The sequence below is a fragment of the Propithecus coquereli genome, unplaced genomic scaffold (genome assembly GCF_000956105.1).
Source record: "Propithecus coquereli isolate 6110/MARCELLA unplaced genomic scaffold, Pcoq_1.0 Scaffold129, whole genome shotgun sequence".
In the NCBI taxonomy this organism is placed as follows: domain Eukaryota; kingdom Metazoa; phylum Chordata; class Mammalia; order Primates; family Indriidae; genus Propithecus; species Propithecus coquereli.
Window position 1 is genome coordinate 1,131,098 of NW_012137080.1, and position 19,893 is coordinate 1,150,990.

Genomic DNA, 19,893 nt, shown 5'->3' on the forward strand with positions numbered 1-19,893 from the left:
AGAGAATCAGGTGAGACTCATGACCTCCCCATCCCTAGCTCAGAGGTAGATAGATAGAGAATCAGGTGAGACTCATGAACTGAACTGCATTATTAGTGAAGCTGGGAGCCTACAAAAGACAAAGTTGTAAGCAACTAAACAATTAAGTATTCAATAAGAATGTCTCTTTAAATGAATGATACTAAATCACACTTTTGTAACATACCAAATTGTTAGAGAGAAAATTACTCATTAATATGTAAAGAATCCCCTATGTTTAGTTTCATGACTGTAAGGCTGTAACACTAAAAATAGTCTGAAAAGGACATGAGGTTAAAAATTCACATCACATTACCACTTATAAGCTCTTAATCTAATATTTAAGTATACTTCATTAACTCACAATCAGGTGAAAACACACACACACACATATGTGTGTGTGTGTGTGTGTGTGTGTGTGTGTGTACTAAAGAAGACCCTCTGGCTCCATAATATAATTTTCTCCAGACTTCAAAAATATCTTTAGTAATTTCCCATATAGTAGTGTTTAAATCTAATCACCTACAGAATTTTATTCTTCAAATAAGGTTTACTCATTTTCCTAAAGTTTTGGTTTGTTTTTAAAAATTTTGGGTATATTTTGTTTCTATTCCCTCGAACCCTAAAAATATTTTAATTTTAATTTAGATTTTTATTTTAATTTAGATTGAATGTAGATTTCAATTCAAAAAAGAAACATTTATTGAGTCCCTACTGGTCATGGAAAGAGAGAAACTGCAGGTAAATCCCAGGTAAGGTACTTACATCTTCTAAATCGGTGCCGAGCAAAGACCGAGAACTTAAGTCCAGACCTTGCAGCTGGAGTCGCGCTACCTCAAGCTCAAGTGATAGCTGTTCCGTCTGTTTCTTCTCTGCCGCCAACTTGGACTCCATCTCCATGGTCACGCTTGTCAGCTTCTGCTGCCACTGTTCGTTTTCTGACAAATACTGCTCCCTAAGGCAGTCGAGCTCTTGCCTTTCAGAACTTAATAACTGTTCGAGCTCTTGAATTTCCTTATTTTTCAGAATCCCTTGACTTTCCATTTTCTCTTCTAGCTTCTTAAGGGACTGCAAGTACATCTGACAGAGGGTCTCAAGTTCTTCAACTCTCCTCACTGGGGCAGATGGAATTTCTTTCTTGGTCAGATTCTCCTCCTCCAGACTGCCGCAAGACAGTTCGTCTCCGTTAGACCGGTCTGCTGAAACATTCCCTTCCATCCCTTCTAAGTTATTCAGCAGAGACATGTCTGCTGTCTGTTCTAAAAGAGCTTTGTAAAAAGAGGAGTCCCCAAAGCTGGAAAGACTAGGGCTGTCAGGCACACAAGAGAATGACAGTGACAAAATGCGCCCCTCCTCGGAGTCCAGCTTCGTCTCCTTCACCAGGTCACCTTGAAAGTTTCTCAGATTTGCTGACAAGACTGAATTTTCAGCCTTTAACGAGTCAACATAAGTCTGGAGCTCTGACATCTTGGAGCTCATTTGACAGTGCTGATCATGTAAAATTTTGTGTTCACTTTGCAAAGATGAGAATTTCTCCTGCAATTCGGCAAAGTGCATTTGAACTTCTTTGTTTGACAGTGTCAAGCGCTCATAGGAATTACTGTCGTCCAAAGGATTCAAGGACACAGACTGCTGCTCATTTTGCCGCTCACCGAATTCGCCTTCTGGCATTTCTTTCACTAACTCACCATGGAGAAGGCCATTTTCATCGTTTAATAGTTTAACTTCATTGACTAGTTTCTCTACCTCTTCTGCCATCTTACTAGTTGCTGTGATACATTCTGACGTTGAACCATTCAGCTCAGACACGAGTTCACACTTTTCAGCCTTCAGCATGTCACATATTTTCCCTAGCTCACTCAGCTTGTTCGTTGCCGTCTGTAGAGAGCATTGCAGGTGCGCATGGTCATTTTGACTTGTTGACAACTCGTGAAGCACTGAGATGTACTTTTCTTCTGCATCTATTTCACAGTCTTTAAGGTCACTAATGTCTTGTGACTGAGTGCCTTGCAAATTTCTAGTCTCTAATTCTGCTCTGATTGTCTGTAATTCATGCTGCAGGCACTCCTTCTCCTTCTCACTTTCCTGAAGTTTTAATTCCATAGCTCTTATCATAGCTTCTAATTGCACCAATTGTGCATTATAACTGGCTAGAGGAATGTTTTTAACTTCAAGATCCATCTGAAGTTGAAAATTACATTTATTTAGCTCACTCTCTCTTTCTGTCACAGAGTCCCTAATTGGTTCCAATTCCTGGCTTTGATATTCATGTTTAGTCTTCGTTAACTTCATCAGCTGCTCATTTTCTTGTAATACGTCATTAACTTCCATTTGCATCTTATCTTGTTCTTCCTTTAAAATCATGATTTCTTGCTTTAAACCATCAGCCTCGCTCTTGGAATTGTTTTGGATATCTTTAATCTCAGATCTCAGATCTGGCTGCACAGTCCCCAACTCTGGTATTAGATTCTGGGTTCTTTCTTCAGCAAACGCTAATTTGGTTAAGAGTTCTTGGTGTTCCTTTGCAAATGTTTCCTTTAGCTGTTCCAACTCACTTTTTCTATTTTCACAAACACTAGTGCGTCCATTTAGCAAGCATTCTAATTGAGAGTTCTTTTCTTGCGCTGCTTTGTATTTTTCACTGAGATCCTCAAATGCATTTCTGGCTTCTTCACATCTTTGTAGTAAAATAAGTCTGTCTTGCTTGTACTGATCAGATAACTCTGAAATGCATTTCTCTCTCTCATCTATATGGTTTGAAAAACTCTCAGTTTTTTGGAGTAAGTTCATCTTCTCTTGACTTAAGGTTGTATTTATTTCCTTGAGAGTCTCATTCTCTTGGGTCAGTTCTTCAATTTCTCTTTTATTTAGAAAAATGATGGAACTCATTTCCTTTTTCTCTGAGCTCAGAGTTTCAGATAAAAGTTGTAGCTCCCTTAGAGATTCTTCGAGTAGATGGTTGCTCTTTTTTAATTCTTGAATCTCTGCTTGCTCAGTTTCTAATTTTTCATTCACGAGCTGCAACTCTTTTTCCTTGTTCTCAAGGGCAACTAAAGTTTCCGTGACAACATTCTGATGAGCAGAAGTGTCTTCTTGTAACTTACTAATGCGATGACTTGTTTCTGTCACAAAACTTTGATGCATCTGCTCTGCTTTCATGAGATTTTCTTCTATTTCTCCTCTGATTTGCACCAACTCTTCACACTGCTTTTGCAGATCTGAGTTCATCTGCTTTTGAGACTGCAATGAAAATTCAAGTGAATCAACTCTATTTTGTAGAATGGTTGAATTTTTTGGACTTTGGTCTGCTTGTAAATGGCATTCGCTCCTTTCTGAAGGCACGCTTCCTTGTTCTCCAGTTATATTTGCAAAGGAATTATTCATGGCAGCCTGCTGTTCGGAAGGCAAAAGACTTTTCTGATGATCCTCATTTGGCACCAGAGAAGAATCTTTGGATTTCAGCAGATCCATGAGGCTCTCATATTCGACATACAAGTCTTGGTAACACTGGTCTTTGGCCATTTTTTCACTTGACAGCAACTGAAGCTTCTGTTCCAGATCTTCAACTTGCCCAGTAAGCTGAGAAGTTTTCAGACACATATTTTCTATTTCCTTCTTATGCTTCTGATCCGAGAACTCGGCTTCCTGCTGCAGTTCTACATAAGCTTGTTTCTGTGTCTCTACCTCCACAGACTTGCTGTCTATCACATTGTGGAGGTTTCTGATCTCAACATTTAGGTTTTCTTTTTCCATCTCCAAGGTTCTTACTCTCTCATTGTATTCGTGACTTTTTATTTGTTGCATCTTGAGACAAGTTTCCAAGTGATTAATTTTACTCTGCAAGTTTTCCTTCTCTGATTCCATCTGATTTAAAAGTTTTTCGTTTTCACTCTTCCAACAAGAAAACAGAGTTTTCTCTTCTTTCAGTTCTTCATATTCTTTCTTTTTTAACTCCAAAGCATTCAATAAGGCTTTGGACTCTTTCTCTGTCTTGCTTAACTTATCATTGAGCTGTTCGATGTGATGTTCCCTTTTCTTTAAAAGGTCTTGAGAACAATCTCGCTGCTTTTCCAGATCAGCCACGGCAAGCTTCAGTTTCTCTAATGTCAAGGAGTTTTCTTGCTGATTTATTTTTTCTAGAAGATCTCTTAACATGGTTTCCTGAGAGGTATTCTTGGCTATTTGAAAAAAAAGAGAAAAAAAAAAAGCTGTCAATGTTTGTAATAAATATTTACTCTGCAAGAACTCCAAACTCTAAGAAAAAAATTGCCTGGGTACCCCCTGAACAGTGGATCACCTGATAATTAGCTAAGCTTATATAAAGACAATGAGAAAAACTGTCATTTTAAGCATAGTAATACATTTGTTAATCTTCTTTCTAGCAGCTTAATAAAGTGTTGTATAAAATGCCAAGGGATTATTTTCCTAAGCACTAGAAACTTTCTTTTCTTCTTTTTCTTTGTAGGTGTTTATGTGTGTATATTCTTCCTGCCTTTTGAAATATTTATTCAAAGAGAGAAAATTTGGGACACAAACAGCACTGACATAGGAATATCCCACTTCGCTCTGGATTAATTCTGATGTCCCAGAAAAGTAAATAACTACTCTACCATTTTAGCCAAAAATCCGTAGGACTAGGCTTAAGTAGAAAAGAATAAATGACACTATATGTCATTAACTCTCAAGGCCCATGTGTGAGTATTCTTGGGGAATAATATCACTTGCATCCCAGCCCTTCGCAATAAGGGTGGTCTATGAATATGAAAATTATCTGGAAGCTTCTTCAAATTCCATTACCACCTTGTGTTCTGCCCCATGACTCACCTCTACCAATGGGCCCCTCCTCGTTGGGAACAACCACAACGATTTCATTAAACAGTGATGACAAGGCTTCTTGTTTGTCAAGTATGTTGGGGGAGAATAAAAGTTGAGAACATCCATAGACATGAAAGCAGCATGCATTACAATCTCAGATGTTACACTAAGTGGGAAACAATGCAGATTTCTAAGCTGCTAATCTCAATCACCAACTGAGAGTCACGGCTTGTGGAGACAGTGCCAGGGGGCTTCCATCTACTTTGCTTGTGAGGACCTCAAACAATGACACTGGTGACCAACATGAAAAGTTCCCGAAACATTCCTTTTCTGACAATTTTCCTTCAAGAAAGCTAAAGACTGACATTTCTACCTGCTGCAGTGGAAAAACTGAAAGCTATCTTGCGGAGACTACAATTCAAAACAGAAAATAGTCACAGAGAAGTGTGACACACATTCCACAGGTCTGAGTTAAAAGAAATCCTAGATGTGCAAACACCCCAGGTGAGAAAATAAATGTAAGCAAAAGACATATGGCACAAAAAAATATATGTGAAATGAACAGTGGATTCCCTTGATGTGGATAGCATAATTCTCTGGCTTTAAAATAAGGAAATAAAACCATTCAGTCAAGTAAGTCATCAAAAAACAATGATCATTAAGGGCCTGGAAAACATGCATTTAATATAGGGCTTTCCCATTATAAGGGAAATGGAGATGAGTCAGAGGAGCTGTCTGGATGTAACTAATGAGCACACCTGAGACACAGAGCATAGCACTCTGGGGTGAGAGACAGCACTGACAATTTAGCTTTGTGTGGAAAATATTTACCCTTCTGGTTTCAAAGTGCTGAACACTAGGCATTTTGGGACTCAGTATGTTCTAATTAAAAAATGTCCAACTATCACTCTGGAAACTAAAAAGTGGAAAAGGGAAAACGCTCTTTCCCCATCAACTGGGCACATCTTTTTAAGTGAATAAATGGAAAAACCCAAAGAAGTTCACTAATGTGCTAATGCTACCATCCTCCTTCATGGGAGTAAATAGCTTAGGAAAATTAATTCTAAAAGGCTAAGTTTACTCACCTTTCATTTCTTCTGCAAAATTCTGGCTCTGGTTTAAACACTGTTTGACTTTCTTGAGTTCTTCCTCCAGGTGGCAGACTTCTCTGGCCTTTTGCTCAGACTGACTCTTAAGGAAGCTGTTTTCCTTCTTTATTTCCTAAAATACACAGCAAATTGGTTATAATCAAAACAAATGTTCAAATGTGCTTCTGCCTTAATAAAGGTCCCTGGCAGAACTGTTTGTATGTGTCACTTGGGGAAGAATCACACTTCCCCGGTGAGTACTGAATGAAGTCAGACATTCTTACTGCAATCAAATAATGTTATGATGAGAAGTCAGAAAAAAAGCACATAGCATAACCCTGATAATAATTTTGTTCCTTCAAAAAATGTATTTCTTTAAACTTCCTGGCTGTTCGTATGGCTATTACAGAGGTAACTCATAAGGAAAATCCTATTTACAAGATCCTCAAAGACAAAAGCTCCAAGTTCTTGTCGCATCTGAACGACCAAATCAGCACATCAAATCTTTGCAAGGATTTGATATGTTAATAAACCAAAAAATTCAAGTGACAAATTTTTACTTTTCATTACAAAACTATCTTAAGGTTCACTGTTATGGAAATGTCTTTATGGGTAAAATTATCTTCAATAAATATTCATCAAGAAAACCTACAGTGTTCAAAATGCTGGAATGTACATTATGAAAAATGCAAATATAAACAAGACAGACTCTGCCATCAGGGCAGGTCCCCTCCAGTGGGGGAAGATGTGATTCCAATCATTTAATACACACCAGGATGTGTTCAATACTAAAGAGACATTGATTGTGCTATGGGAAATCACAGGGCTGGGGCAGAGAGGAAGAAGTAATTCTAGACGGGGAATCTGAACTCGCACAGTGAAAACAGGTTCTTTGGGTGTCTGATTGAAGAAGTATCCATCCATCGATGTGCTATAAAGTAGCAGAGATGCATACACACAGCTCCACTCTATTATCTAGGGAAACCTGTATGCTGTTCTGAATCTTAAAACCAAGCAATATTTATTTACATGCCAAATAAAAACACTATTGCTTACTAACCACATAAGACTCGCATAATAAACATTATAAACATTCCATTCATACTTGAAACTTTCAGTGATTTTTATAGCTGATAAGTATCTTAATCTATCTTGTATGCCACTCTCTGGACCACAGGGAATTGCCATATACCACTGCAAAGTGACAGAACCAAGTGCCTCATAGCCTTAAGGGGAAAAAAAAAAATCATAAGGCTTTTTTTTAAAATTGCATTTCAAAAATATCAAAAATATCCCTCTGAGACGTAGAGGAAAATTGTTGAATCTTAAAGAAACAATTAAGACCCATCCTCCAAAACCCTACTGCACCGTTAGAAAACAGATGGCCCTGGCAATGCTGTGTTGGAAGACTGCCTTCAATTATCAGTCTGGTTACTACCAGCAGATGGGTACCCATGTAGCAAAGCCAAATTCAAGAAGAGGGAGAATCTGGCTAGTAGAAAGTACTTGAAAACTTGCTGGCAGCTGCTCTGTTCATATATATGCGTTCATTTTATCATTAAAACAAGACAGAACCTGTTGTGGTTATTACACGCCCCTGTCTCCTGTGTCCTAATCGGGCTTCCTTTCCACTAGTTAACTGATACTCTATCAAATTAAGATAGCAATCAGAACTAAAGGGCAGTTCCAACTGATCTCAAGATTGAGAGGCTAACATTCACACCAGTCAGTGTTAAATTTTGCAAAAAAAAGATGATCATTACGGTGCAAGAATGTTATTGATTTAAATTGGCATCATTACCCTATAGAACCTATAATCACTTGTTTGTTCTTCGGACTCAGAATAACCACCCCGCAAATGAGATCACAGATGTGAAAGGAAGAACACCTTAAAGCACATCAACAAGGGTAACAGAGTATTACTAGTAGTATTTCTTCCCGAAGTTTAACAGTAGCCAGAGCTCCAGGATCAATGCTAATTAATTAAGATCAGCTGAATGAGATCAATGTAAAAGAGAAACTAGAATGTATCCACTCGGGTTGACTTAGAATTTTTATTTTATAACTTAGAAAATATGTTCTTAGTCTAAAAAAAATTAATCAAATCAAACGACACCTATATCTGGAGGTTTGACAAGAAATCTGTAAAGACACTGTGTGCAAAACTGGGTGTATCCCAACAGGAAGGAAGGGAGGTAAGAAAAAGGAGAGAAGGAAGAAAGGGCACCAGGGAAAGAGGAGGAAATTTATGTTTATGTGTTTGTTGGTCTCAATCCATCTCTGTCCATAACTGGAGATGCTTAAATGAATAGTAAGCTCAATGGAAAGATTAACATGCCTTTCTCTATTCTGGCATTAGCTCCGCAAATATTTGCTGCGAACGAAGAAATGTTCAGCCAATCCTGGGACCCAACAGGCTTATAATGCTATGGCTGTGACCAACCCAAGAATTTTAAAAGGCCAGAATTTAGAAAATGAACATCTGAAAATGGCCATGCAGGCTGCCATCCATCAGCAATTAGTTTTCCACGAGGCTACAGCCACTTAAGACTTGATTGGGTAGCTCGTTATCAACAATGAGTTAAGCATACAGAGATATATTCTCCTAGGCATCCCTTGCATCCTCACATGATTTGCAAAATCGGGCACTGCTCTGGAAAAACACAACAAAAAAAATCCCCATAACCGCAAGCCAGCGTTAGCGCTTAGCAAGTAATTCCACCCAGATCAACTTGGGTTTAGGAGCAGCAAGGGAAGCATCATTTCCTAGGGCCAGACAAAACAAATTTCAGTTACTGTGCTGCATTTCATGATCCTATCCATGAATACAGCTTAATACGTCTCCTGCTGGGGCAACGTCTATGTAAGTGAGTAAGGGAGGATGCAAAGGATGTGCTTTTCCCCTTCTGCCTCATCATTCCTGCCTGCCAGACCAAGCTCCTTAGAGGACCTAGCGAGATACAGATCCCTATGCTTGGAAAGGTCCCCAAGCAAGTGTTCCCTCATCTTGACGGTCAAATGATGGTATTTTATCGCCCAACCCCAACGCGATGGGGGCTGGTGCTGGATGCTGGACGAGCAGTTTATCTAAACCCTCCATTCACTTTGATACTAAATGTTAACTTTACTCTTGATTGGGCCATTAGATCACGTTTCCAGTGCTGATAATTTCTCAATGGGAGCAGCATGTTTACTAAATACGAACGAGGAAAATTTCAGTACAACTGTCACGTTATTTCAGCATCCAAAACCTATAAGCATGCTAAACTTGTTTGTACTCATGTATAATTAGATACAGAAAAGATACTCAGAGTGATACAATAATAGAACAGGCAAAATGTTAAATATGAAAATTCCCAAATGCACTGTCCCCTGGTCTCACACTTTCTGTGCCTGTAGGTGACACCAAACAATGCTGACATCAAAAGGTCGTAACAGTTGTGAAGACCAAAGCAACGCGCAGGTGGCCTGCAGTAACTGACTGAGCGCTCACGTGCTGGGCACTGGGCTAAGCACTTCACATACAATATTTCATTTACTCATGACCACAGCCTTGAAAAGGGAGGGGTATTATTTGTCCCCATATGCAGATGAGGAATGTCAGACTCAGAAAGGGGAAGTCATTGTCTCAAGGTCACACAGCAGGAAGGTGGCAGAAAAGCAAAGCGATCTCAGATCTTGCTCACTCTAAAGCCACCACTGTTTTCCCACTAAGTGATACCACCTCGCTTACTGGGTAAATCACCCACCTGATCCCAATCCAAGTGCAAAATGCAAGAGCCAGCTACACCCTTTGAATTCTTAATGGCATCCTCAAAAGGAGACACATACGCAAGCATGAACATAAATTAAGATGAATGCTAAACTCATTCCCAGGCCCTGCACTAGGCACTTTCCCAGATTTGACAAAGAAATCCATGAATTATAAGTGAAACATGATATGCACGTGCTTCGGTACAAGCTAGGGTTAATCGAGGACAGCTCTACAGCTGGCAGTCCAGACCTCGTGGGGAAGAATGAGTCTTCAGAAACACCTGCAAGACAATGTCCAGCCCACTAGTGAGACTTGGCCAAGCAAGCAGTTTGAAAAGTGTTTGGACCCTCTTAACCAGATGATTGCTTTTACAAAATGTTTCCACCAGGCAGCCAGTGGAGTCGCGGGAGAGTTCCTGGCTGAAAGGGAAGCTCACAGAGGGAAGAGTTCGATGCCAGTCTGCCTGTGGAAATGTTAGCAGAAGCATCTGTTGGTTGGTCCCCACTGGCCAAAAGGCAAACATTTGTTTTGCTGAAACAAACACTTCCATTTGAAAACGTTTGCTGATGAAACCATCATCTGATGTGAAGTTTTCTTCCACTTGGGTGGCTGGCGCGGTGGCCCCGTCTCCAGCAGTATTACCCCTTTGAGGCTAGCTGATTTAACAATCGCCTCTTTGCTACCGACAGATGTTCTGATTTTACCATCGTGACACACTCGGCAAAGCTGTGGGGATAAATACATTTAGACTTTCCTCACCGAGATAAATAACTATTCTTTATAGAGAATTTTGTAAAATCTTTACAGCCTAAAAACTGATCACAGAACATTTAAAGAGTAAGTGGAAGAGCATTCTTTCCTTGGAGGTTTAATGTAGAAGAAACTTCTATTATTCTTGTATTATTCCTCTTTTTAAAATTACGATGTTGATTTATGGCTCTATTCAAATTGTTTCAGTCTATTAGCTATTGCTAAATGGTTCTTAATTAAGCCTCTAAAATAAACTCCAGGACACTAAATAAATTCAGAGAGAAGCCAAATTAAAGTATGTATGAATAAAATCCCATCAGTAGAAACACGGAGGTACACCTCAGGTCCCCACCATTCAGGAACCCTCGCAGATTAAATAGGATCTCCAAGGGCACAGTCCACCGGTGCTTGCATCTGCTGAACACTGAGGTTTGTGTTCACTTTTGAAGCCAGAATATAATTTACAATTACTTGATGATTTTATAAGAATTTTAAATCAAGAAATGCTTTATTCATCAATACTTTTATTTATTTTACTTATTTACTTAATTTTTTAAGAGAGGGTCTCACCCTGTTGCCTAGGCTGGAGTGTAGTAGCATCATTACAGCTCACTCTAGCCTCAAACTCTTGTTCTCAAGCGATCCTCCCACCTCAGCTCCCCAAGTAGCTGGAACTACAGATGTGCGCCAAGACACCCAGCTAAATTTTTTTCATTTTTTATGGAGACAGGGTCTTGCTATGTTGCCCAGGCTGGTCTTGAACTCCTGGCTTCAAGTGATCCTCCCACCTGCTGGGATTATAGGCATGAGCCACCATACCCAGCCATTGTTTATTTAAATCTATGACTTTCCAAAAGTTTTTAACACATTGACTGCCACACTAGGAAAAAAAAATTTTTCCTTGGGGCCATGGTGTTTTATTGCAAAAATAGAATAAAAACTTCAAAAACAGAACAATCCTTTCAATTTAATGAAAAAGTTGTTATTTTTTATTGTTTTCTGTGCATGAGTTATGTGCAACTTGTAAAATAATTCACACGGCTCCCAAGGTGAAGAGATGTGTAAGTTACATATGTTTCATGAGGCCCTGGGCTCAAAACTAGCGTGAGTTAAATACAACTCACATGGCAGTTACTGTGTTAATATTGGATGACCCAAAAGCCAACCCTTAGAAAAAAGATCTAGATAACATTTCCCATCAACAATTTTGTTTCTTTCCATTTAGAAAAGCCCTTCCTTTCTTTCTTCCATCCTTCCACCTTCCAGGCACCCTAAAACAATCTTTAAAAAAAAGTACACATTCTTTACACAAAGTCATGTTTCCTATAATTGTTAGATGCATATGAGAAATTATTACATATAGGAATGGAGAGTGGAAAAATTAACATTTATATCCTGCCGTGGGTGATATACAGAACACTATAATCCTTACTCCCAGCAAATGGAAAAGAAAAATGATGTAGTCATGACAGGCTACTGACAAATAGTACAGAAATTCTCTTTTCTCCTTGTACTTGGTCCTGCACAGAAATTAAGAAATACTCAGCTCTCCCCTTCGCTCACCTCGATGCTTCTCCTCAGCTCATTCTCCTTGATCTGACTCGCCTGCAATGCCTGTTCAGTCCTGCAGAACTTTTGCTTAAACTCCTCCAAATTTTTTTCTAGCTGTTGCTTTCCCGATGTGACCTATGAAAAGGAAAAAAACGCCAAAGTATCATTTTTATGTTCTTTACTTTTCCAATCATTTATTCTTAGATAATAAAAAGATCATGGAATATAATAATCGATGCCATTGATTTTGGCACACGATACACATCACAGCTAAATATACAACTTAAAATAATGTGAACCTGTAACATCACTTACAAAGGAAAAAAGATTTAACCACCAAAAAAAAAAAAAAAACTGGACTGTAATAAACAACCAAAAAAGAAAAGTTGAGATAAGAAACAGACTGGGAGAATGTATTTTCAATATATTTTACAGAATAACAAAGATTATATCCATAATACAATATATAAAGCACATCTATGATTCAATTTACAAAAAGACAAACCAGTTTTTTAAAAAAAAAGGACAATGGATAGAAACAGAAAATTTTATGCAAAAAATACTCATGGTTACTGAAAGAAATAACTTCAATGGTAATTAAGGGAGTGTGGATTAAAACAATGATATAACACTTTTCACTCCTTAGTTGGCAAAATTTTAAATATGAGTATTTTCTCCAATTACTAAGGATGAGAAGAAACAGACCCTTTCTTAGACCTAGTGGGAGAGTAAACTGCTATGACTCTTTTGAAGGGGAATATGGCAGTATCTATCAAATATTAGAATACATATGTCCTCCAAGCTATCAATTTCACATCTGGAAACCTGTCCCACAGAAACATCAGCACACAGACACAAAGATACCTGCCCAGTGATACTACAAACAGTGCTACAGCGAATATGTTGAAAACCTAAAATATCCATCAGTAGCGGAATGATTAAAGAAATTACAAAACATCCAATAAAAGCAAGGCTCAGATAATACTAACAGAATGTTCCTTTTCAGTTAATAAAACAAAAACAAAAACTCCCAACTATACATTTGTAAATGTATAGCTTAAAAAAAAAAAAAGGCCCTGGAGGACACCCATTAAACTGTTAGTGACAATTTGTCCTGGGAAGGGGAGAAGGAAAGAGGATTTTTCTTCTTTTTACCGAACTTGGATGGATAGATAGACAGATGTATCTAGAAGCACATCAGATAGTTCCTTGCGTATAAGAGAAATCCACAAATGTTAGCTCTCCCCATCCCAGCTGCACTCTCCCATTCCTGATTCCTCTATTAAGAGAAGTCAACATGTCCTGCCTTTGTTATATCTTGAATTTAAGTTTTAAGCTTTACTTTTCATAAAATAAAAGAGACTCTACTTACATGGTAAATCCCTAATTTTAGAAAATAAAGAAGCAAATACTAAGAAAAAGGATGTAAGTCTAACAACAGGTGAACACCTGCACATCGGGGGTAAACTAAGATGTGTCGCTCTCCAGCAAAATGGGTCAAGTCAAGGAAAGAACGAGCCACTGCACTGCACGGGCTCTGCCTTCTTAGAGCTGCAGATATTCCGTGCTTAGGGGCTGTCCACAGAGCAGCAACTCACGGAGAGATTCGAGTGATAGGAGGAAGACAATATAAACGAATAACCATCGTGTGTGCCAGAAGGTATCCACTGCGGAGAAAAATAAAGCAAACTAAAGAAAACAGAAAGCTCCTGAAGTTAGGGATTTAAGTAGTGACCAGAGACAATTTCACCGGTAAGGTGACCACTCAGCAGAAATCGCAAGGAAGTGAAGGAGGCCGCTGCCCTGCAGATCCATCTGGAGAAAGAACATCACCAAGAGGGTGTAGCAAGAGCAAAGCCCAAAGTTTGCACGTGCTTGGCGTGTTTGGCCAAGGACTAGGAGGCCACGGGAGTGAGGGGCAAGCAGGAGAGGAGGTCGACCACTGAGGGGGGCAGGAGGGAGCTTAGGGGTCCTGCAGGCCTGTTGAAGGACCTGGCTTTTATCCAAGAGAGACAGGAAGTGATTGCCGGGTTTTGACCACAGGAGCGCCATGATCTGACTTTTACTTTAAAAGGCCCGCTCTGCTGCTGGTTGGGAACAGACTGTCAGGGGAAAGCCCAACAGCAAGGAGAGCAGTGAGGAGGCTGGGACAGGAACCCCGGGGAGCGAGGGCAGTGGCTTAGACCAGGGGGTGGCACCATATATGGTGAAAAGCAGTCACAGTCAACCTGAAACATAAAGAGAGACATAAAAGTCAGCCTTATTCTTAGCAGGAAGGTAGAGATACATATGGAGGGTTTCTGGGGGTCGCCAAGACTCTACCTCCTGACACAGGGAAGGGTTATAAGAGAGCATGCCGCAGGACAATCTATTGACGTACACATCTGTTCTATATGGATTTCATATTTTAACACAAACAAGTTTAAATACGCTACATGTATATACAAATACACATGCACATACACACACACGTATATACACAGAGATATGCAAATATCTGTGTGTGTGTAAACAAATAAAGATAGAGTCGGCAGTTTTAATGGACTAATTTGAGGCACGAGAGGAAGAAACAGAACTGAGGATGACACGGAGGTTTGGGCCTGAGCAACGTGGAGAACGGAACTGCTGGCCGCTGGGATAAGGAAGACTAACGGAGGAACAGGTTTGAAAAGATAATAGCTGGAGTTCAGTGACGAGCATGTGAAATGCCTGTTAGATATACAGGTGGGATGAGTCTACAGTCCAGAACAGTCATCCAGGCTGGGGATGTAAAATGGATGTAAAAATCATCATCGTACAGATGATACGTAAGGACAGAAAACTGGAAGAGACCACTTTTGGAGTGAGTCTTAAACCGGTAAATCGATTATCATTTTCAGTTGCTTTAACTATCTAGGAGGATAAACCGCTTGGAACAGCTCCCACCAAGAACCACCAGAACAGCAGAGACCTCCACAGACCTCCAGATCTGAAATCCTGACTCATCGCCCTCTTTCTCTAGATGAGAAAACTGAGAGCCGGAAGGTTCTGTTTGCTCTCCACTTTGACAAGTAAGGAAAGCGAGGATAGAACAGTTTTCCTTTAAAAGTGCCGCACGTCGGCTATGGTAGGGAAATAACTCATCTGGGGAAAAGGGGCGATTGCTGAGGAGGGAGAGAGATGCTGGCACCCTACTTTATCCAGCTCGGCCTGCAGGACGTTGTGCGTGTTCTTGGCTTGCTGTAGCTCCTGGGTGAGTCTGGCTTTCATCTGGGTGCACTCTTGGTCCAGGGTCTGGAAAGATCGCTGTTGATGAGAGAGCTCCTACAAAACAAAGAGCATTCACGTCAGCCCAATGCTGGTTGGCAAGGGAGATCCAGGGTGAGACACAAACACCCCAACAGGCGACGCTGTTCTGAGGGCGCAGGAGACAGCAGGGAGCCGGGCGGCCGTCCCCTCAATGATAAACATAATCAGCCTCAACGCTGGGCCTAGTAATCAAATTCAGGTCCCTGAGGGGACAGGGAAAGAGTCCGTCAGTTGACCTTGTGGAAACTAGCCTGTTTCCGCCTCAGCCCCAGTCGTAAATGTATCATCTTTGTCTTGAAGGATCAGGAACCAGAGAGAAGAGCTAAGCCGCAATCATCACAACTCAGCTGAGAAATCAAACATGCTCAAAAACGGCATTTAAAACATCAAAAACCATGTACCACTTAAAATGGTCTTAAATTTAGAAGAACAGGAAGTATACACCACCTTTTAACTTTGATAACCACAGAAGGATGCCAGTTAACATTTGCAGTCACTCTTGTTGGAAGACCATAGACTGTCAATCATAAAATATGCAGGCTAACTCCCTGGAAGAACCAAACTGGCCGCAATACTTACAGAAGGGCACCTTCCACCCTAACTTGTCCGCCAGCTGCATTCTTCACCATATCAACCACCTTTCTATTAACTTATTTGCCAACCTGTGGGCTTTAAAAACAACTGGAAATTGTAATACAATGTCCTTCACAGCAGAGAGAATGTCTGAAAGCTTTCCTACCCAATATCAACTCCCAAACAAATCAGAAAACACAGATTAAAAAAAGAAAAAGTTCTGATGACTAATTCTCTTCTCCAATCAAAAACTGAAAGATGGAAAAAGTACAGAATGCAAATGTAAAGGAAAATAAAGTGAACTTTTATTCGCAAAGTATTTCCCCTCTAATAGAATTTCCCAAATTATGATAAACAGTTCCCCTTTCCAAATGATCAAACTATGACAAGCCCACAAAGAGCCTTTCGAACAAATTCTTCATGAACCCGTTTACCTTACCTCTTGAAATTCCTTTTCTTTTTCCTTAATTTTCTGTTCCAGGGAACATCTGGCACTTTCTGCATTTTGTCGCTGGCAACTCAGATCTTCAGTTAATTTTTTCAATTTTTGTTCCAATTCAGTACACTAACAACAAATAAAAATGTTCAAGTCAAAACAGAAATGATTCAAGTTAAGAAGCAAATAGTTCGTGTTTTAGAAAAATTAGTCCCAAGATCTGTTTCAAGCTTACCCTTGTTTTGATATTTTTATTTCCTAAAAGGTTGGGTTTAAAACTATAAGCCAAATACTAAAACCACTATAATTATTTTAGTACACAATTTATATTTGGGAAATATTAGCAAGGATGTAAAGCATTAGCCCATTTAAATAAATAGTCCATAATTTGTGCCATGAATAAAGAGATCAGCATGGCTAATGATTGTTCTAACATTTTGTTGCATGGAAATGAGAGGTTAAGATGCAGCGATGTTAACCTATGTAATTTAAAGCCTGTAAAACAATCAGAGGGTGCCCATTACGCTCATGTGACAGTCTGTTTCAAGTGTAACGGATTTTTGTGGGAAATTTTAAATATTAAAATATTTCTTTCCACAATGTTTCTACTAAGCCACTTTAAATTCCTGGAGATTCGTGGCACTCCAGAGAGCATCCCAACTGGTTTTTAATCGAGCTGCCATAAGCGACACAAATAACATTCTATTCGCTTTTTGCCATAGCCAGTTATCCCTGAAATAATAATTAAAACATGAACTACATGAAAATGTAGAATACTCTTCTAAAATTAGATTGGAACAAAATGGTCTTGATTCTTAGAGTGCTAAAACTCATTCCTCTGTATCTTCTCCATGGACTCAAATCCTTAAACCGCCCCACAAAATGACACTAAAGACCCAGGGACTGACAAGACCCCTCCACGCTGGTGGGGAACAATTCCCCACTCCTGAAGAAATGTGCTCCAGTGTGGCAAGAGATTCTCCAATACTGATTTAAAGCTGTGAGAAATATTACAAATGTAACTGGGAATTCAGAGGAAGAGAAAATACTATGTAATACTTTGCCACAAGACCAGTAGGTCACCAATTATTAACTAATCAAAGATGAAAAGGGTCAAGCTGGCCATTAATGACTAAATGATTTTGCAAATATCAGAACTTTAAAAATACCCAATTCAAAAGGTAAACTTTTGAGCCAGGAGTTCAAATTAATCCAATGCCTTGGGCATTAAGACATCTTTGCCATTATCTCTATTGTCCCAGAACTTTTAAATGCCCAAGGAAAAGCATTACAGAGATTATTTATAACAATAATAAATATGAATTCGACAAATATTTATTGAGAGCCTACTATACGTCAAGCACTGTTTTAGGCACTGAGGGTACGGCAGTAAACAACAGACAAAAGTCATTGCCCAAATGATGGTCCAAAATTTTGATGGTTGACTAACTGCAGGGGGGAAAAAAACCCACCACCTCACACTGTAGAGTACATGAATGAACCCTTGGCGCCCTCTACTGGCACTCCTTCAAACTGCAACACATCCCACTGATGGATCTCAGAATCAACAAATCCTTTCCTACTAGACAGAGGTTAAAAAAGAGTCTTTAAAGGGTATTTATATTTTATTTGGAATTTTTTTTTAATGGAATTCTATATCGACGATGCACAATCCATGTAAGAGTAGCCGACCACTAGGTGTCATGAATGCTCCATAATACTATAAAATAGTAGCCAGAGCGCAAGTCCTTGAAAATATGTAGCATATGACCCTGGGCACTCACTCCCTTAATCTCTCTGGGCCTGAGCTTTGCATCTGTGCAGTATGGGGGCTGAACTCCAGGTTTGCTGCCAGCTCAACACTCTGTTTCTACATGAATTCAAGGCTTGTTATCCCACACAGTTTTTAAATACCTGGAAAAGACATACTATAAACAGCATATGTGCGCTTAAGAACATGGTATTGATTTTTGTTACGGTAACTTCATTTCATTGAATAGGCAATTCTAACGGTAGATCAGGAAACATAGCATAATTTTATTTCAGCAACACGTTTGACAAAGTCATATTACCCTATGGGACAAGACAGAGAAAAGTAGACTGAATTTTCAGTTAGGTAGATTTGTAGCTCACTGGAAAAGAGGAATCCAGAAAGTACAGAACAAACAAATCCTAACCTCATCCTAATCCTCAACCTAGAGGAAAGTCCCTAATAGAAAGAAAGCCAGAGCTGTATTCTCAGCATTGTCCCACTCAAAAAATCTAATTCATGATCTGATGAGAAGAAACCACACCAAACATGTCAGGTAGAACAAGGATTTGGTGAGCTTATCATACCAAAACCGACAAGGTAAAATGCAAAAGGATAAATGTAATTCTTTTACATAGGAAGACCTAACTTGGCAGAAATGCAACTGAAAATTAGCTTAATTGACCAGGAATTCAAAAATAAGGCATGATAATAACAACTGATATTATTATAAGTTCATCATGTGTCAGGTACTATGCTAAAAGTTATCTCAATCTTTACAACAACGCTATGACACAGGCATTATTATTAACGCCATTTTATTGATTAGGCAACTGAGGCTCCAAAGTTCATTAAACAGCTCCAAAAGCCACACAACTGGGAAGTGGCAGAGCCAGGGTTCAAATCCAAATCCTTTTACCTTAAAAGACCAAATTACCATTGCGAACTGAGACTACATAAGGAGATTAAACACATGGATCAAGGCAGGTCATAGTTCCATTGAAGCTCCACTGCTCCTTCTCAGATCTAATAAATATTTCTCCAGACTTTCTCTGTGCAAAGCACTACACTAGGAGGATATACAAAAATGAACCTGACTTACACCTCCCCATTCCTCCCAACAAGAACAAATAAAAACTCTGGACATTATATTAAAACAAACACAAGAAAGGTCTGATATGCCCAGCAGAAAAATCCTTCAGGAATGAAAAGGAAATCAAAACATTCTCAAATGAAGAAAACCTAAGAGAATTTCTGGCCAGCAGACGTACTTGAAAAGAATGGCTAAAGAAAGTTTTCTAAGCAGAAAGGAAATGATGGAAGAAGGAACGTTGGAAGGAATCTAAGAAAAGGGGAACAACAAGGTAAGCGACAATATAGATATATATAATAGACTTTCTTTTTCTTCTTCAGCTTTTTAAAATATATTTAACAGTTGAAGCAAAATGTAGTTCTAAACGTAGGTAGAGAAAACATTTAAGACAATTATATTATTAATAGGAGAGGATAAAAGGATGAAAAGAGAGGTAAATGGTTTATAAAATTTATTAGAGGTAGTAAAATGAAGACACCAACAGACTGTGATAAGCTGTGTATAAATAAGGTCATATCTGGAACAATCACTATAAAAGCTCTACAAAGAGATTTACTCAAAAATAGTATAGATAAATAAAAATGGAATTCTAAAAAATGTTCAAGTAACCCACAAAGGCAGGAAAAAAAAAAACCAGAGAAATGAAAAAAAACAGACAAAAACAGAAAATGAAAAATAAAATGGTCTAAATACACTGATTAAAAAACAGATAATGGAAGACTATATTAAAAAACATGGCCAAATTTTATGCTGTCTCTATAAAACTCACCTGAAATA

The 19,893-nt window shown here is 39.0% G+C and overlaps 1 protein-coding gene across 1 annotated transcript in view; it reads right to left on the reverse strand.

Moving 5' to 3' along the window:
- CENPF (centromere protein F, 350/400kDa) overlaps positions 1–19,893 on the reverse strand; it is a 62,546-nt gene that overhangs the window by 28,932 nt on the left and 13,721 nt on the right. The window contains exons 7-11 of the mRNA XM_012638319.1: positions 16,277–16,402; positions 15,151–15,279; positions 11,989–12,111; positions 5,919–6,054; positions 784–4,196 (exon numbers count right to left, since the gene is read on the reverse strand). Coding sequence (XP_012493773.1) covers positions 784–4,196; positions 5,919–6,054; positions 11,989–12,111; positions 15,151–15,279; positions 16,277–16,402 — 3,927 coding nt within the window. The remainder of the gene's footprint in view (positions 1–783; positions 4,197–5,918; positions 6,055–11,988; positions 12,112–15,150; positions 15,280–16,276; positions 16,403–19,893) is intronic.